The sequence below is a fragment of the Phoca vitulina genome, unplaced genomic scaffold (assembly GCF_004348235.1).
Source record: "Phoca vitulina isolate PV1807 unplaced genomic scaffold, GSC_HSeal_1.0 scaffold74, whole genome shotgun sequence".
NCBI lineage: Eukaryota > Metazoa > Chordata > Mammalia > Carnivora > Phocidae > Phoca > Phoca vitulina.
In genome coordinates, this window is record NW_022589777.1 from 6,364,120 (window position 1) to 6,384,498 (window position 20,379).

The window sequence follows — 20,379 nt, forward strand, 5'->3', positions numbered from 1 at the left end:
CTCAAGAGAAAAAACTGCAGAGAAGCAAGTAGAGGGGTGGTGGAAGGCAAAAATCATTGTTGGCATGTGGGTCAAAGGAGGAAGTTGATGCGCTCTGAGAGATAACAGACTCCTTCAGTGAAATGCCCCTTAAGGGGCATTATCTGGGGATAAGGGCCAAGTAGGTATAATTCCTCCAAACAGGCCATTGGTAGGTATTTTTCTAGACAACGAGGGCATCAGGCTAACTGTAAAGTAGTGGCACTAATATTAATAAAGTTGAGAGCAAAGGGGTCATGACTCGATTGAGGTCATTTAAAGAGCAAATATTCATTGAGCATCTCAAGTCAGACACAGAGAATATCATGTGTCAAAACTGTCTGCATGGTGCTCAGGGTCTAATGTGGAAGACACACCATCCAGCCCTTATAACAGGGTGCTCAGGGCCAAAAGGAAACAAACACAGAGCAATAAGACAAGTATGTGTGTGTGTGGGGGGGTGGGGACTCAAATCTTGTTTCAGGAGCAGGGAATAGGACAGCCCTTCCCAAGAGAGGCTATAGGTAAGTTGAGGCCAGAAATGGTTTGAAGACCCATTTGCTACCTGAATAGAATGGGGATGATACCTGCCTATGAAGATACCCCAATGAAATGGAGTTCATCATTGCCTATTTAATGTAAGTAAAATATGGCTGATATCTTGTAATACATAATCAAAGATCTGCTCTGTTGCCACAGTCAACATGAATAATAGAAGACGTCCTATACTTTACATCCCCGTACTTATTTTATAACTGGAAGTTTGCACCTCTTAATCTCCTTCACCTATTTCACCCATCCCCCCACCTTCCTCGCCTCTGGCAACAACCACACCTGAAACTAATATATTATATGTCAACTCTATGTCAATTTAAAAAAATAGTTAAAGATTAAAATTAAAAAGAATCTAGTAAACACATTCCCAGAATGTAATGCTAATTTTCATGTTCATAGCCTTGCTAGATCCTTCAGGAACTACCCTATGCCAGCCACAAACACATGAAACTCAGCCCCTGCCCTGGAGGCGCTCACAGTCTAGCAGAAAAAAATCCATCTACAGACCTGCCCTCTAAGTGCAGTTACCTTCCAAGCGGCTGTTCTCTTACTTCCTCAGGGATAACCTCAGTTCTGTTTAACTCAGCAATTCTCCCCGGCTGGCTGATGGAAAGAGCCAACCTTCAAGCCTTCCCTGGAGACTCTCAGAGTGCTGGAGGTCAGTGGGACAGCAAGAGGGGGACGCTCCAGAGGGAAGTGAAGGGCGTCCTCAACAGCTCCCTACCCTGCTGCTCCCTCCACTGCTTCTCCCCCTGCTCTCCCTAGGGGTGAACAGGGATGCCATCAGGCTCCCTCTGCATCACCCCAGATACCCACCTCACTCCAGACCAGCATCAACTGACTTCAGGGACATACCAAAACAATCTTGAGCATTACAAAAGGGTCAGGTCCCCTAGATTTATGGACAACATCCCATTTATACTATTTAGAAGGAAAAAAATTATATCAGGGACAAGGGAAGAGTGCTTTTAAGGAGCCATAAACCTAGGGCTAAAAAAAACATTCAAGCCCCCCCTTTATTTTTTTTTAACTGGTCACAAAGCAGTAAAGTGCTGATTGATAATATGCCAGTACTTCTAAGGCAAGTATTGTCAAAACGACTGGAGTTTGTAGTGGGAATTTATTGTTTTGCTTTCCAGCACCAATCCCTTCTTCATCTGATGACAGGACACAGATTTGCTGTGGAGGAGCAACATCCCCTTATTCCAAACCAGTTGGAGTGGCCCTACCTTAAACTTTATCTTTAATTCCAGGGGTGAGCCCTGACTGGCTTAAATTACGGTAATTGGTTTGAGAATAGGAAGGGAATTTAATCAGAGTTGATGAGAGAGAAGGACTCTTTCTCTGAGGCTTCAGAGAAAGTATCCTCCCCTCCCAAAGAAAGTGTCTTTATCAAGCACTCTATATAGTTTAAAATACTATTTCAAGTTCAGTAATTCATTGATTGTCATAATAACCAGATGAGGTAGGAATGGCATAATATCCATTTTAGGCGGGAGAAAGTTGAACCTGAATTATCTACCTGAAAGTAGATATTAAATGAGATGCCCAAGTTAATTTGAGAAGGTGTCGGGAGACAGGCCTTAAATCCAGGTCTCTTGCTTCCAGGGTTTTAACTCCAGTAATACTAAACTCTACTCCCAGAATCTTAAGCACCACGTTCTGGATTCCAGTGGCAGGGCCAGAACTAACTAGCTGGTGACCTTGAGCTAATCCCCTTTGTTTTGTTTTTTCATCTGTAAAAGGAGAGACTTGAATTAGGATCTTTGATGCCCCATCAAGGTCTAAAAGTTCTGTAATTCTAGCCTTTCTTTTTCCCCCCCAGCTCTCAAAAATAATCTTTTTCTCAGAATAATAATTATAGCCTTAGCTGACGTTTGTTCTCACTGGGTGTCAGGTACTGTGCTAAGAACTCTGCCTCCATTTTCTCTTTAAATTTCACAACACACCAGGGACAACTGTCTCTCATTTACAGATAAGAAAACGTGGACTTGACAGAGGCTAAATGAACTACCCACGACCAACAGAATTAGTAAGCCTCGGGGAGCTCTGACCACAGGTCGTACTGGCCAAGAAGACCTTGACCCAGTCTTTATTGTTCTTGTGGAAGAAATAAGGCTCCCTGCATTACTCGTCATCTTTTTCCACGCAGAAGAGGGGTGGGGAGGGGAGAAAAAAAAAAAAAGCCAAACCAATTCACATCAAGCCTCTGCAAGGCAAAACTGAAAGGGCGCCTGGGAGGATCCAGCCCAGACCCAGGGGGCGGGGCGCCCCTCCCCGCCAGCCACAGGACAGCGGCTTGGGCCACCCTACCCCCATTACCTTGTTAAGATGCGGGTTCCTGGTGACATCGTATCCGCGCTTCTTCAGAGGCACCGGGCGAGCCGGGCCGGATTTGGAGTGGCAGCCTCGGGCGGGCGCGGAGGGCGTCCAGCGCGGGACTCCACCACAGGCCCGGCCCTGCTGGAGCGCCAGCCGCGCGCCCGTGCCCAGCGCGGCGCCCATGGTCCTTGAGCAGACCTGGCACCGGGGAGAAACCAAGGTCAGGGGCGCCTGACGGCCAACAAGGAGCCACGCGCGCCGCAGGGCACCGGGTCTGAGCCCGGAGCGCGTCCTCGGGGAGTGGGCAGGGGGCCCTGAAGGGTGAAAGGCACCAGTCCACCGCCCCTCCTCGGCTGCCACCTGCGCGGCTCTCCCGGCTAGCTTGCGGTGCGCAGGCCTAGCCAAGCCCCCGGCAAAGCGAAAGCAAGCCCAGGAAGCAGATCGGGTGCGGGTGACCGCTCGCGCCACCACCGCCCCCATCCCCGCGAGGAAGAGGCCACTACGTGGCGAGGGGCCCCCGAACCTCCAACCTCGCTCGGTGGCTCGCCTGGATCCCTCCTTCCCCAGCCCACCTGTGCTGCGCCCAGAGCTGATGTCGCAGGCGGGGCGAGGCGCTGCGGTCCGCTGTTCCCCTCCTGCCAATGGCTGCACCGCACCCGCGGCCGCGGGAGCGCAGGGCTTAAGTGTTCTGGAAAGAGAGGTCCCCAAACCCTTGTTCGCAGTGCGGGACTTCCCCTGAAGACGCGCGTGGAGCGCCTCATAACCGTGTGCACGTGCCTCCCCAGTGACAAAATGAAGCTCAGAGTGCCTCCTGAGCGTCTCCATCTTGACCAGCTGAAAGCACGGAGGGTGTTAGCGTTTAGGTCACCTTTGTGGGAAGGCCCTGGCTTTCGGATTCAAAGTTGAAATCCTCAGACACCCAGTGCTCAGTGTTGTTTTGCACTGCACAGTACAATAGCCATTAGGCACATGTGGCTCTATAAATTTAAATAAATTAATTTAAATGGAATAAGATTAAAAATCCAGTTCCTCAGTCACACCTAGCCTCATTTCAAGTGCTCAAGAGCCGCTGGCACATAGCAGCTTGGCATTGGATAGCACAGATACGGAACATTTACATCCTTGCGGTAAGTTCTGGGGGAAATCACTGGCACAGGGTCCACAGTTGCCAAAAGGGCTCCTGGGCACCTTTGGAGCCAGGCATGGATTGCTGTGGACAGACAAGGACCTGAGGTCCATCTAGTCCTGAATTTAACTTTACACTTGACCCACATAGTAGCCAGGAGATTCCTTTTAAAGCAAACATTTCATTGTGTGTAGAATAAAATCCAAACTCTTTTTGATGCCTATGGGTTATCCCACAGCCTGGCTTCTGCCAACTTCTTCAGGTTCATCCTACTCCAGTCTCCCTCTCACCGCACTGTGGCCACACTTGCTCCTTCCTGTGTTTCCACCCCATCCAATTCCTTCCCACCCCAGGGCCTTTGTACATGCTATCACCTCTACTTACAGTGTTCATTCTCTCCGGTCTCCACAAAATTGTCAACTGAAGGCCTTTCTTCCACTTCATCTAATGTCAGCCTCCACTAGGGACTATAGAGTGAATGGTTTTTCCCTTCACAGAACTTGCCACAGCCAGTAATTACCTCCTTTCTCTAATTGTTTATTGTCTGTCTCCACTTAGAATGTAAGCTTCATGTGGAAAGGCTCTTTGCCTGTAAACCCCTGTATCTTCACTTCTCAGCTCAGGGTGTGGTACAAAATTGCACAATAAATAGTTGGGTGAATGAAGGAAAGGGACAGCCACTTTCATCAAGATTGGACTGGAAAGGAGACTGAAGGAGGAGATTCTTCCTGAGAGAGAGGAGAGGATCCTGAATCTAGGCAGGGGCAACAGCAGACATGGTGAACTCTTGAAATGCACATTTACATAAGCCCATTCGTGATTTTTTTTAAAAAAAAACAGTTTGAGTCAGATTTTTGGTTGCTTACAACCAAGAGCATTAACTGATACTTTCCTCTTAATACTGTTTTTATATTTGCATGTCTTCCCAACAGTCAAGAAACATCTTGAGGGGGGAGATTGTGTATCTGGGTGTATTTCTGTCTTTGGTTCCTGACACATAGCAAATCGTCAAAACCTGTTTGTTGAACAAGCCTGCCCTTGCTTGATACAATGACCTTTCTCTCACCTGGAGGACATTTAATAGATAAACCTCAGTCATTCGAAACTGTGCTGGAAGCCAGGACAGAAACAACAAAGGTTTCCAAACAAGCCAATATAATTTTTTTTCACTAAAGCATGCACAGTTTACATCTGAGAGTCTCTCACATGTCCCCATCTGTAGCCTCTCCTTTCTTAACTCAGACGTAATTCTAGTAATATTGTTTTTCTTTTGCGTGTGTTTGATCTTTGGCCACAGGAAAGGAGAGGTGCTAGCAGCAGAAGGCCGTAGCAAGAGGAGGTGAGGGCTCTGCTCCACAGAGCTGTTCGGGGGCCCAGGTTCTTTCTCCAGGTGTTGTCCTACTCTGCCCAGAAGCACTGATACCACATGGGCTTCCCAGCCAGTGGAAAGGGGAAAAGAGGAAGCGAAGGGCCCTCCTTTAGGGAAGTAACGTGTAAGTTGCCCACATTACTTCTACTCACACTCTATTGATGAAAACTAAGTCACAGTCACATTATGCTACAGGGAAGCCTGGAAAATATTGTCTGTAGTGGGAAAGGCACATATTCTACTACAAGGAAGAAGGGGAAAATGGGTTCCTGGGGACTAAAAACTACATGTCTAGATATAATACTCATTTTATATTAAAGTGCTTGGCATGGAGTGGATACTCAGAAACTGTTAGCTCTTATTATTGGCATGCATGGTTTCCATCTCTGGTTTCAGGACAACTTCTTTACTTCTACAGCTGAACATAGGATTATAGAGACCAGGTTCAGAGCCATAGAAACCTTCCAGAACTTCTTCCAACTCCCTACAACTCTGACTTCCTTAGCTAGTCAATGTTGTGATCTGGTCCAGCACTAGATAAAACTAACGAGTCTCCATAATTTGTCTTGGCCTCTCTCCCTGCACATTCCATTTACTGGCTTCTGCCATGGTGGTGATGCTGCTTCCTGGGGTGGCTGGAAAGGAATCTCATTCCCATCCTCTCTGGCCAGTTTCCATATTTCCAGTGCACTTAGTGCCTTTGCTTTTCCATTTTGATTACCGAGATTTACATAGCTATCCATTACCCTACTAGATTGAGCTCCTTGAGGGCCGGAACCACCATTTGCAATTCTTTGCATGTCCAATACCTGAGACAGTGCCTGGCATCAATAATGCATTCAGTTTGTTGAATTAAATAAAACTGATGTGAATCAAATGTGTGCATAACCTTCCAAGGAGTGGACTTGATTGAAACCAAATTTGGTGCATTGTTAAAAGGGCATCATAATAGCTTCAAATTAGCGTTTTAGCTCAGTCAGCTATCTTGAAACAAGACCATTTGTCTTTTGTAAGCAGATTTTAATGTCTTGACATATGGGTTTAAAAAAATGAAGGTGCATTAAAAATTCATTAATTTTTGACTAATCCCATTGTCTCACAAATGTGTAGTATTCTACACAACATTTCATGTTCATGATTGCCCTAAAAGAACTCTTTAATTCACATTGCTGCTAGTAATATTTGGAGATACTTCAACTCTACTGTTTATGCCAAAGGAGAATGGTGAGGAACATTTATGTCCTTGTCCTCAGACTCGGCACACATGCCCTGCACTCTGGGACTTAGCTCAAGTAGTTTCCTCTGCTTCCGGCACTTGCCAGTTAGACCCCATCCTTCCTCCCCAGCTCAGCTCAAACACCACGTCCTCCAGCAGGTAAGTCTTCCCAGATTCCCCAGCCCGCAGCAGCTTGCCCTGCCTCCTGCATGGTCCCCAAACTCTGTTATTTGCATCTGTCCTATTGCACTTTTATAGTCTGTCTCTCTGTGAAGTAATTGACTTACGTGCTGGTCTTCTCTGATCCTCAAAGGGGCTCATAGAAGTAAAAGCAACAGCTTTGCATTCAGACAGTCTTGACTTCACCAGTGACGAACTTCTATAACCTTGGGCACTTTATGTGACCTCCATTAGCCCCATCATCTTCATGAATAAAACTGGGATTCTAATATTACTTCCTACATTGGTTTTTGGTGGGTTAATGTATTTATTTGTTTTTTAAAAGCACATTATAATGAACTTCCCACATGCCAGGCACTGTTCTAGTGGTTTATAAATATCAACTCATGTAATGTCATATTTTTATGAAATACTGAGCTTGTTATTAAACTATTACTCTCAGCTCCAGATCTACCTTTGTATCCTCTGGTTTATCGCTGGTGCTAGGACTCTGCAAACCAGTTCTTCCTTGGCAGCAAGTTTCCTATTAATTTCTGCCAATAGGGGGCACTCAAGAGAGATGGAAGGCCAGAGAGGAGGCATTTCCTCCTTTTGCTGGGCTTGCTTTTTTTTTCCTTTCAGTAACCCCGACGCCCCACCCGCCACGCCCCCAACCACCCAGCATCAGCGGCTGATCCAGCCTCCACTGTCCTCCCACATTCTGAAACAAAGCCTCACAGGCCCCCACAAACTTAGCAGGTCTTTTCCTCCACGGGTCTAGTTTCTTGGTTGTTCAGGCCTCTTCCCATTGGTCCTCCAGCCTTAGAGGTGGGAGCTGCTCGCTCTCTGGTTACCCTCTGTGATTGCCTCAAAACTCCCTTCCCTCTCATTCAGCCCTGGAGCACCTGTGAAACCAGTTCTTTCTGTTAAATTTCTTTTGTTGAGCGACACTTAACTGGAATCTGGTCTTCTTGACTGGACCCTGCCTGATACTAGCACCATTATTATCTCCATTTTACAGATGACAAAATAAAACCTGGAGAAGTCAAATAACTCACTGAAGTGGACCAGGATTTAACCCAGGCTCCAGAGGCCCTGGCACTCATCAGGACACTAAAGGCTTACGTTTGGGAAGCGCTCAGCGAGGCCTGGTACAGGTGAGCACTAAATGTACTGTGGTCATCTGATCCCCAATTATCATCTTCATTGTTAACTCAGCAGCTTTGTATCTTACACCACACCTAACACAGGGTTGTTTGCGACAAATGCCTGCCGGACCGAATTTGATTCACCTGAATAGGGAAGGCCAAAGTGGTGCAGAGGGCACAAGTTAGAAACTCCTCCTTTGGAGTTGTTTTCAGGGTGACTGACTCTCCCTCTCTTCTTTTCCCTCTCTCCACCTCCCTGCCACCCTCCCCTTGCTCCATCAAGCGGGAATAAATAGTTCCCGGACATTCTGAAAATGCCACAAGGGGAAATGAGACGGTAATTTGGTTGGGTAAGAGAAGAAAACATGTTTCTTATTTTTCTATTTCATTGCATTCTGTTGCCCTATTCTGTTGCACTGCCCTCATTTTTAATACCTAATTTTCACAAGAAAAGGATATCTTTGAAGTACCCACATTTCTCATAGAGGTGGCCACCAGACTCCATTATCCCTGCATCCTGTTATCACAAAAACACTTTGAAATCCTTGTTTATAAACCTATTCAGGCTTCTACTTAAGTAGTTGCGGTATCACACGTAATTGCTTCCAGAGAGAAGAGTACAGCATACTGCATTTCCTTCTCATCAGACTCCCTGCCTGATTCTCGTTTACTTCCACACTAACCCTCAACAAGTTTGCTCCCCTTCCTGGCCTGGCCTCTGGGCCAGCTCTTATTTTCATGGCTGGTTTAGGCACAAACACTCTATTATCCATTCACACATACCCACCACTTCTGCCCTGCAACAGAAATCCCAAGAAGAAAATGCCCTTGATCAGAGTGACCGGGAAGAGAATGAATAACTAGCACTTCATATGTGTTTTCTAGGCCTCCAGATTTCCCAGAGGTTGTTTAAAAAAAAAACCTATTTTCTGCCCCTCTTGAAACCCTCCATTCAAGCCCTCAGTTTTCTGAACAGCGACCACGCCATCTCTCCATTCTGCTCCTGGCCCCTCGGCCTCCTCCCTCCTCACACAAAAGTTAGACAAAAAGGCAACTGTTGGGAAAAAGGCAAGACACGGAAACAGAGATTCATGGCAGCAGCTGCTGAGTTAAGCAGCTGATAAGGGGGAACAAATTTGTGCCCTGGATGTTTGTGTGGAGGTCAGGGCAGTGGCCCAGCAGTCGAAGGGGAGAGTTCTTTGTCCATGGTGTGATTTGCCCGTCTGGCCCATTCAGCATCCCCTGCACCTGCTGACCCCTGCTTCTTCAGCTCCAGGCTTGTTAAACTGTAATGAGCATGTCCTGCCTCTTCCTCATTGACTTCGCAACAGTCCCAACCCACTTCCATCATGGGGGGAAAAAAAGTTATCCTCTGTTGACAGTTTTATTCCTCAGTGGGACCAAAATCATTAGCTTTCTGGAGGAATCTTGAGGACTGCACTAGAGTTTGGGTTATTTTTTGTTTCCAGGTGAAGGTACATTTTCTATAATTGTTGAGATTGACATGCTCTTCCCAGTGAACCTGGGTTCTCTTCAGCTCCTTATCACTTCAGGTGGTTTTTGTTTTCCCCTTCTCACAAAATTTCACTGCTCCACCCCTCCCCGCAGCTCAAATTCAGCCTCCAATACCCCCTGCCCGATTCACTGAGCCTTGTCCCCGAAGAGGTGTAATTTGTTTCCTTTGTGGATCCAGCTGTTAGAGCTGCTGGCTTACACAGTTTATTACTGCACTGGACTTATCTGTGTCATCGGGCAGCCCACAGAGCAAGAATTCACTGGGCTGGGAAACTGAATGTGGATTCCAACCCAAAGGTCAGTGTTCCTCCATCCAGGTCCCACCAATTGCTCCCTGCAGGTCGCTCATGTTCAGGAATTTGCACTTCTCCAAGCAGGTAGATTTAATTCTCCTTAGTTTGAACTTGGGGCTTGGTTTCAAATCTAAAAGACTGGCTTACAGAGGGTAAAAGTGGAGACCGATCAAGCAGCATTCAGGTGATACGGACTGGAAAGATGCCCTTTTGCTCCTCAGGTATCAGAATTAGCTACGTGCCTTTTTATTTTTTTACAGGCTTGACCCTGATGTTCCAAAGCAGGTTTTCAAACTGAGCTGCACTAACATGTTATTTAACACCTTACTCTGCACAATAAAATAAGGGATAGAAACCAAGGCCACCATTTGGGGTTTTCATCTTAGAGTTTTGCTAATATAAGTTTCAAGTTCTTTGTATAGGAGCTGAGAGCTTTCTCTTTGCAGTCAGATACATCGGGGTTTGGATCCCTGCTCTGCCAGTAATTAGCTGTGTGATTCTGGGGGATTTGCTTGATCTTCCTGAACCTCGGTTTTCTTATCTATAAAATTAGGATGATAATAATAGTACTTAATTCGTAAGGTGGTCGTGAGGATGCAGTATCTGGTACATAGTAAATCTTCAATAAATATTAACTATTTCAATACTTCCTCTGTATTCCCACAGAACAATTCTGGGCACATAATAATTGCTGAATAAACATTGGTTAAATTGCATTTAACTGAATTTTCGAAGGTTCAATTTGCAAAGGTTCAGTGTGAAATACTGGTATAGCTCTAAAGAAAGGTAACCGTAGAAGCTGAATGTTCAGTAAATTTTAGTTATGTTTTAATGATCATAGAACAAACACGCACACACACACACACACACACGAGTGTGAACCTCTTAGATATTGTCAGGTTCTTTTTTTTTTTTTTTTTAAGATTTTATTTATTTGACAGAGAGAGACACAGCGAGAGAGGGAACACAAGCAGGGGGAGTGGGAGAGTGAGAAGCAGGCTTCCTGCGGAGCAGGGAGCCCGATGTGGGACTCGATCCCAGGACCCTGGGATCATGACCTGAGCCGAAGGCAGACGCTTAACGACTGAGCCACCCAGGCACCCTGATACTGTCAGGTTCTATTAAAATGGGAGTCATGTGAATGTCTCCCAGGCCCCTCCTGTCTCGTGTTGCAGGGAAGTTCACTTGCAGCCTGGCCTTTAGTTGGCAAAATCTGTCTCCCTCCACCTGTCAAATGCCAGGATCTAAGCTCACTCAAACTTTGTGTGTATCTAGGAGCCTGACCAGAAGAGACGTAGGTTTTATAATCTGAACTATGCCCATGACTCTTCTGCTCCCCTCTCCCCCCTGGGGCTGTGGCCTCCTGTTCCAGTCCCCAGCACAGGTGAAACTCTGCTCAGATTCCCACTTAGTGGCATTGACCCCTACAACTTTGGAAGTCCTCAGGGTGGCTGCCTTCTCCGGCAGGGCAGTCTGAAAAATCTCGATAATTCTTCCTGTCTCTGAATTTCCGTGGTTCCCCACTTTTGCTCTCTTGCCAGACTCTCAAAGAGTTTAGCTCTCTTGGTGGTGGCAGGCGAAGGTAGAGAAGAAGGTCTAGGACTCCTCAGCATGGTCCTTTCAGATTTACCTGGCAGAATGGCATGGGCCTCTCTGGACTCATTTATTACATCTCTCCCCTTCTCAGAGCACACAAATGTTCCTGGGGAAAGACAGGGCCCCAGAGGATTCCAGAACAACCCAGTGGATTCCAGAACAACCCAGTGGATTCCAGAACAACTCTGAACCTCTGCTTCCTCCCGTCACAGCTTCTAATTTCGCCTACCCTGCAAACATTCTCTGTCCAATATGGTTTTTCCGAAGGAGAGGCATTTTCCCTGTCTAAATTCAAGCTTCACTTGGCCTACCAGGTTCAATAGACATATGTATCAGTCAACTACAATGAGGCCCAAGTTTCTCTTCATGAGTCTCCAACACCTTATACAAATCAGAGATGTGTCTAGACAGGGGCTTAAATGTCTAAGCACCCTGTCCGCTTGAAGACATCTGTCTGCCTAGAGCATACAGAAGACCTCCAATAGAAGCTGTGTGATTCTACAGAACTGCATCCAAAGTCCAGCTCTTAGTCGAGATGCCCCGACACCTGTCTTTAAAAACCTTTGCTTTACCAAGATAAGTGTGACAGAAATGAAGAGAGGATTGGAGTTTCTTTACAAACCAGGAGAAGTATTGAAGTTGAGTTGGGGACTTTCTAAAACTTCCGATAATTACAGAGTATATGAAATTACATAATTCTAATGTTGGAAAGGACCTTAGAGATCATCCAGGTTTTATAATAAATCCGTGATGGTGCCAAGAACAGAAACTTTGCTCCCTGGAAAGAACTTTCTGGAAGCAGGAAGACACTCATCATTTATGCTGCAGTGGGATTTCTATCATTTTTTTTAAAGATTTTATTTATTTATTTATTTATTTGACAGAGAGAGAAAGAGAGAGAGTGCACGCATGTGCACGAGCATGGGGACTGGCAGGCAGAGGGAGAGGGAGAAGCAGGCTCTCCTCTGAGCAGAGAGCTGGACATGGGGCTCGATCCCAGGACTCTGGGATCATGACCTGAGCGGGAGGCAGATGTTCAACCAACTGAGCCACCAGGCACCCCTCTCACTTTCTTCCTGTAAAGGAAAAAATGCTTTTCTGCAACATGAGGCTTGATGAAAGCTGAACAATGGGGGAGGGGAGAATAAGGCAGCTGAGTGTGATCATTTTTTAATCACAAGGAATGGTTTTCTTCCTCAAAGGAGAGGATTTCCTTCATTTCATTAGAAACCCCACTCCTGCGGGGTGCCTGGGTGGCTCAGTCGGTTAAGCGTCTGCTTTCTGCTTGGGTCATGATCCCAGGGTCCTGAGATCGAGCCCCATATCCAGCTCTCTGCTCAGTGGGCAGCCTGCTTCTCCCTCACCCTCTGCCCCTTCTCCCACCCCAGCTCATGTGCACTCTCTCTCTCGAATAAATAGAGATCTTTAAAAAAAGAAGAGGAAAGTCAGAGACTGGATAGATAAATGATCTACATGCTGAGCACTGGAGCTAGCATAGAGAGAAAGTTCATGGCAATTAATGAACTCTAAGTTCTTGGCTCTTACCAAGCCAAGATGAAAATCCTGGACAGTATAAGAAGTAACTTATAATAGATTAGAATTTGTAGAGAGGCTATCAAATTGGAACAACATATTTGCATTTCTTAAATCTTGCTTACTGATCTATATACCATATGACAAGATATCGAATGGGATTTTTCTTATTATCTCAGGATTTCATCTACATCCCCAAGCTAAGGACAATAAGTGGTACCCCACATTCTATAAAGGAAGGAAGGAGCCATCAGGCATGGCCTTCAGGGTTGCTCTCACCCCCAAGGGCAGAAGACTGGAGCCCACGGCTCTTTTGTTGTTGGTAGACAAAGAAAGAAGCCTCCAAAGGACCACACAGGATAAGGGGTAAGAGGAGGCAAGCAACAGACTAAACATACGCTTTTCTCCCCCAAACATTTCCCATTGGTGTAAAACAGGCCTAGCTTGGAGAAGAATCTTTGAAATGAACATGAGATTGAAATTTTCAATTGAACCCACTAAACTTATATCACCTCAAAGTTAACTCTAAAGTTTTGAGATCTGCCTGATATTTTCTCGAGTCATGAGGGGGAGACCTGACCAAGCATAACCCAAGGCCATAATGGAAAGGGATAAACGGGCATTTCCTGTTGTATTACACTGGTTCAGTACATTCAATAAACTAGTTACACTAATAAATAGTTAATGGTTTATGCTTTTCTAACATAAGAGTTTTTGTTTTTTGTTTTTTTGTTGTTTTTTGTTTGTTTTTAATTTATTATGTTAATTACCATACATTACATCATTGTTGTTTTTTTTAAAGATTTTATTTATTTATTTGACAGAGAGAGACACAGTGAGAGAGGGAACACAAGTAGGGGGGAGTGGGAGAGGGAGAAGCTGGTTTCCTGCTGAGCAGGGAGCCCGATGTGGGACTCGATCCCAGGACCCTGGGACCATGACCTGAGCAGAAGGCAGACGCTTAACGACTGAGCCACCCAGGCGCCCACATCATTAGTTTTTGATGTGGTGTTCCATGATTCATTGTTTGCGTATAGCACCCAGTGTTCCATTCAATACATGGCCTCTTTAATACCCATCACCAGGCTAACCCATCCCCCCACCTCCCTCCCTTCTAGAACCCTCAGTTTCTTTCTCAGAGTCCATAGTCTCTCATGGTTCATCTCCCCCTCCGATTTCCCCCTCTTCATTTTTCCCTTCCTACTACCTTTTTTTTTTTTTTAACATATAATGTATTATTTGTTTCAGAGGTACAGGTCTGTGATTCATCAGTCTTACACAATTCACAGAGCTCACCATAGTTTCTTTTTTAATAAGAAAAGCACAAATTTGAGGTAAAGCATGATATTATGTGTTTTCAGGGACCATTATATGAGGAAGGGACTAGCTGTTTGGACAAATATCCATTGGAAATCCAAACTATAAAATTGTATTAAATGTCAATCACTAAAGCAGAAAGAGTGAAAATAAGCAGTTATCTTAATAGCAGATTTCTCACACACCTCCCTCACCCCCAACTCCAGATACGGACTGATAAGGAAAGTCCAGTGGGACCATTACCTACCCTAATCCTTCAAAATTCTAATAATGCAGCCTCAGATCACTTGAAATGTGTAAGAGCTCTGTCATACTGCTGGATAGATTGAGTTGTTATTAATGGAAGTCCTAAGGTCAAATGAACTGCTGAAGAGATAATGGTCTACTTAAACAATTGATTTTTTTGAGATTACAGAAAATTTCAAACCTAAATACCTTTGTTCTTTCATGCTTTTTAATTGTAATTTTGTTCATGTTTGTTCATGTTCAGATCTTGTTTCTACTTGTTGCCAACTTCATAGTGTTGACTTCTCTTTCTCATGTATTATCTCTTGCTCAGAGTTTTGTATCATCCACACATTTGGTAAATTGGCATTCTGAGACTGCATTAACAGGAACTTTGGGATGGAACTCTGAGCTCTGTGGTGAGCCAGCAGAGGCCACTGATCTTGTATTTGGTCTGTTAAAAAATCAACACTCAGAAGCTCTTATTTAGTTATTTTTGCAGGATTAGGGTTTTTAGAGAAACATCAACAAAATGAAAGAATATCAAAGTCAGTAAAATTAAAAAATTACACGGTAAAGTTAGACTCAATCTCATTTTGCCCAATAGCCTTTCCCTTCTACCCCTTTAGTTACAGGGCTTCAAAGTGAGAATTCGTGTTGCGTTTTAAAACTTTTCATAATTTCAAGGCCAAGACAACCAAAAAAGTGGATTAATTAACTTTCAACAAGATGTGAAAACAAAAAAGATCCATTTAATTCTGTGTTAACTGGAAAAATCTGTTGTCCAGTTACTACCATTCTCTGATTTTTGGTATAAGTCTCCTATTCTCCTTTTCTTTACCTTAAATGATAGTGGGGGGTATAATGAGAAAGGGGTTAGAGGGATAATTTAGTAAGAGGGAGAATTGACAAGAGACATGAGTGATATGTGAAGTTCAGAGATGAAGTGACTCTGGGGCACAGGCATTTAGCTTGTAGCTCATGGACCAAATACCATTACTCTGATGGAGAATTTTAGCAGGGAAAAAAAAGAACTAGAAGGCCAGAGTTCCATAACTACCTGTCTGACTCCCATTGTGTAGAGGTAGAGGTGTCACCCAGTGGACTTGGACCAATTTATTAATCACTAGGAAGAAAATGAATGAATGCTATCATCACATTTTGAGGTGTTTGAGCTTAATTACATGGACTATATCACAGTACCAGAGCATTAAGGATTACTGAGTATGGGAAACTTAGATTTACATTAAGTAAATATGACTCATATTTAAATCTCATTCAGTAATCCATGCCAGGCATGGATCCTCTTGACTCACTATTGTTATTAGTGAAACGTCATGCAGACACATGAAAACCTCTGGGTGTCTCTGCCCTGGATGTCCTGACAGTGTCTGGGATCCTATACCACATAGCTTTTTCCAGACAGTCTTGGTTCCTTGGGGACTCCGAAGCAGATTTGCTCATAACCCTCTCTGACTCATAGGGAAGTACATGGTGAGTCCCAATAGGCAAAACCACCCCAATGCCAAAATTGGTAAAGCAGAAAAGATGAGCCCATAATGACTCAACTCTAAACTCTTTGGTTGCCACAATGGATCACAGTGCATGTTCTATACTTAAAAACTGTGGACAACAGTGATCTTTTTTATAAGATTAAAACAGCTACTTGGTTGTTAGGATATTATAAAAGCTTAGGAAGAAAGACTAAAACCAAATCTTTTCTTTAATCTTTTTAAAATTTTTTATTTTATTTTATTTTATTTATTTTTTGTTAACATATCATGTATTATTTGTTTCAGGGGTACAGGTCTGTGATTCATCAGTCTTACACAATTCACAGTGCTCACCATAGCACATACCCTCCCCAATGTCCATCACCCAGCCACCCCATCCCTCCCACCCCCCCTCCACTCCAGCAACCCTCAGTTTGTTTCCTGAGACTGAGTCTCTTATGGTTTGTCTCCTTCTCTGGTTTTGTCTTGTTTCATTTCTCCCTCCCTTCCCCCATGATCCTCTGCCTTGTTTCTCAAATTCCACATATCAGTGAGATCATATAATTGTCTTTCTCTGATTGACTTATTTAGCCTAACATAATACCCTCTAGTTCCATTCACGTAGTTGCAAATGGCAAGATTTCATTTTTTTTTTGATGGCTGCATAATATTCCATTGTAAATATATACCGCATCTTCTTTATCCATTCATCTGTTGATGAACATCTAGGCTCTTTCCATAGTTTGGCTATTGTGGACATTGCTGCTATAAACATTGGAGTGCATGTCCCCTTCGGATCACTACATTTGTATCTTTGGGGTAAATACCCAGTAGTGCAATTGCTGGGTCGTAGGGTAGCTCTATTTTCAACTTTTTGAGGAATCTCCATACTGCTAAAACCAAATCTTAACACTGAATGTATTTAACCCAAATTTATGGGACTGCTTGGGGATTATATCTTGTGTATTTCTTGGAACAAATATAAACATCAGTGTTTTGGTGACAAAGTTTTAATCAAGTTTTAATTAAGTGTGTGTGTGTAATATGTACAATATATACAAATAAATGACATATCAACACGTTGCATATTATTTTTGTTCCTTTTTTAATTGATTTTATTGTAGCTTTATAGCTTCTATTATTAACAGCCCAAGGTAATAGATGCTGTACAAATAAGTATAAGGTACAGAATAGGAAATACAATACACTCCTTTACTTGCCTTGGCTTTAACAGTCTCACAGTTATCTTTCAAGATGTCTGCAATTTCAGTTCATCAAGAAAGGGTATGTTCAAAATATATTTCATGGACTTTCTTCTCTGAGACAGGAAGACCAGGAATGCATTGATGCTGGCCTCCCCAACTCGGTACCTGAGGATGCTGCTCTCACCTTGCTCCCCCTACTTCTGTTCTAGCAGCTACCTCCTTCTGGAGTACTCTTTACTCAGCAACATCTAAATCATAGGTATTCCCCACTGCCTAGTTCATATGCCACCTCTGAGCTTTCTTAACACATCTTAACTCTTAGAACCACCACCACTCAAAGTCTTGGTCTGTGCTTCAAGTAGGTCATTTCCCAAATCTTGATCCCCGAGACCTATTCTCCCTTCTATGAATTCCATGTTTTGAAAAGGTGCATCTCCCAAGTAAACAAAATTTATTAAGAAAATGTTTAGCCATTCAATTAGTGATTTTGCTTGGGCAGTTATTGTGTAACTATCAATAATGTCATTTCTATTTAGCATGATGAATTGTGTAATCACATGAGTCATTGCCATGGTTGTGGCACTAATTATAATAATGAGGGGAAAGTTAAGTCAGCAGTTACTGGCCTAACACCAGCTGTTGTGCTATAATACTTGTGTCCAATGCCATGCCTGTTCCAGACATGTTCCATTGGGATACTGAAACCACCAAATGTGTGTCTGTAAAAACATGTTACCCACCGATTGCATCCTAGAAATTCCAGCGTCATCAACAAACCATCAAAGCTATTGACCAACATGAGCTAAGCAGTGTTAACACAGAATTGGTGTATTTCAGCCTGAAGAAAGTTGACCTTTTATTTTAGCTGGTGTGACAAGCTTTTGGTTTCTGCAAAGCTTTATTTAATGCTGAAAATAGCTTCTGAACCTTCAGCTTTACTTTCTAAAGCCCCTAAGTTTCTGGGGAGGCTGGACTGAGAATGAGGAGCCTTTATTCTAATCCTCTCTGATTCTTTCACCAACCCTCAGCTGAACTCAACACTGCTGTAACCTCAAAGGTCTGCTTCCAGAAAAACACTGATCATAGATGACTGTCCAAAATGTCAAATAGTAGCTATTAAAGGTAAACCTTGAGAGTCAACAACTATAGTGTCCTGCCTTTCCAAACACATACTTGCCTGAGCTTGGAATAAACACTTCTCTTCAGTCTCAATGAGACAATTTTTATTTTTATTTTTTTATTTTATTTTATTTTTTTAAAAGATTTTATTTATTTATTTGACAGAGAGATAGAGAGCACAAGTAGGCAGAGAGGCAGGCAGAGGGAGAGGGAGAAGCAGACTCTCCACTGAGCAGGGAGCCCAACGTGGGGCTCGATCCCAGGACCCTGGGATCATGACTTGAGCCGAAGGCAGCCGCTTAAGGGACTGAGCCACCCAGGCGCCCCGCAATGAGACAATTTTTAAAAAGTGAATCATAAGAGTGGTAAGAGTTATAATGTATTGCAGTCCTACTGTGCGCTAGACACTGATTTAGACAGTTCACATTCATTATTTCTATTCCAACAGCTTTACACATTAGGTTTTATCATCTCCATCGAACACATATGAATTTATATTTTTGTGCAATTAATTTTTTCCTCTTTAAAACTGGTGCCTTACTCTTTCCAAGTCACCTTTGACACTGGTTATCCACAAGTTATTACAACAGAAATGAAGAGAGAACCAAAAGAATATGGTTTTTTCTATCAAGTTTGAACAACAGACTTGGAAGAACACTTTCAAAGTGAATTTTGAATGCAGCAGAAAAGATACAAACTCTTTGGGTTGAGGGTCTTTGAAGAGGGTCACAAAGACAAGGAATTCCTAATTTCACCCTATGTCTGGAGTATGGTAACATATACCCTATGTTTAGAGTATAGCCCTTTGGGGGTCCACTGAGGATCTGGATTATCTACTAGTGTCCCTTCTCCTTAGAAAGCCCTGAACTCTAATTTTTGTCTTTCAAGTATAAGATAGTGGGGCAACTCAATGAAGCTTCTCAGTCTCCTATCAGCTGCTTTTGTTTGAGGCTGCTTAGGACCTTGCAAATGCCTCAAGGACTCACTTCTCTACACTTTCCTTCCCTCAAGTTTCTCAGCCCCTCAAGTCCTGCATGCCTTGGTGTTTTGTTCAGGCTGTTACAACAAATATCCCATAGATTGGGTGGTTGAAAGAACAAACATTTATTTCTCACAGTTCCGGAGGCTAGAAGTCCAAGATCAGGGATCTGGCATGGTTGGGTTCTTGGTGAAGGCCCTTTTTCGGATTTACAGATGGCTGTCTTCTCATTGTATCCCCTCATGGTGGGGAGGAAAAGGAGCACACTCTCTCAGCCCCTCCTTTTTTTTTTTTTTTAAGATTTTAATTATTTATTTATTTGACAGAGAAAGACACAGCGAGAGAGGGAACACAGCAGGGGGAGTGGGAGAGGGAGAAGCAGGCTTCCCACCGAGCTGAGAGCCGGATGTGGGGCTCCAGATAGCTGGATGTGGGGCTCCAGAGAGCCGGATGTGGGGCTCGATCCCAGGACCCTGGGATCCTGACCTGAGCCGAAGGCAGACGCTTAACGACTGAGCCACCCAGGTGCCCCTCTCAGTCTCCTCTTAAAAGGGTATTAACCCCTTCAGAAGGGCTCTTCCCTCATGACCTAATTACCTTCCCAAAGCCCCAACTCCAAATATCATCACATTGGAGATGAGGATTTCAACATATGAATTTTGGGGGATACAAACATGCAGTCCATAGCATTTGGTAACCTTAGACTCTTGCATGCTGTCTCTGTAAGACTGTCCAGGCTCTGCTCAGGGGCTGCTTTCTGCTTGTTTTCTGTTTACCCCCTTTTTCACACCTCATTGCTTTTGAATGAGTAAATATCTCAAAGGAAAAGCAGTGTAGAATAGGACTGTGGCACGCGTGCAGTCTTTATGGCCCTCAGGGTTCCTCAGGGAGCAACAGAATGTTTTCCCTTGTGCTGTGATCTGTAATCAACTGGGTGACACCAGTTGCTGGCAGACCCAAGGGACCTGACAGTCTAGAGGGAAGGACACAGTAGCAGATGATGACCAAGGACCAATTGCCTGATGCCTGCCCAACTCACATACTTCAAGGCTTGTGTCTCCTTAAACCCTCCCTTACCTCCAGGGAAAAGAGAGAAGGAGGAGGAGATAGAAATCTCACATTGGCTAGGACTCAGTTTTCATCATTAGGCAGAACAGGGACTCAAGATAGAACTTAAGTTCAGCCATAGAA

The 20,379-nt window shown here is 44.0% G+C and overlaps 1 protein-coding gene across 4 annotated transcripts in view; it reads right to left on the reverse strand.

Moving 5' to 3' along the window:
- The window catches only part of ME3 (malic enzyme 3), a 197,069-nt gene extending 193,318 nt beyond the window's left edge, over nucleotides 1-3,751 (reverse strand). The window contains exons 1-2 of one of the 4 annotated variants that reach the window (XM_032393613.1): nucleotides 3,468-3,751; nucleotides 2,896-3,093 (exon numbers count right to left, since the gene is read on the reverse strand). In XM_032393613.1, coding sequence (XP_032249504.1) covers nucleotides 2,896-3,093; nucleotides 3,468-3,656 — 387 coding nt within the window. In that variant the 5' untranslated portion in view covers nucleotides 3,657-3,751. The other 3 variants (XM_032393612.1, XM_032393614.1, XM_032393611.1) reach the window with 3 other exon arrangements.
- Between the last annotated feature and the right edge of the window lie 16,628 nt (nucleotides 3,752-20,379).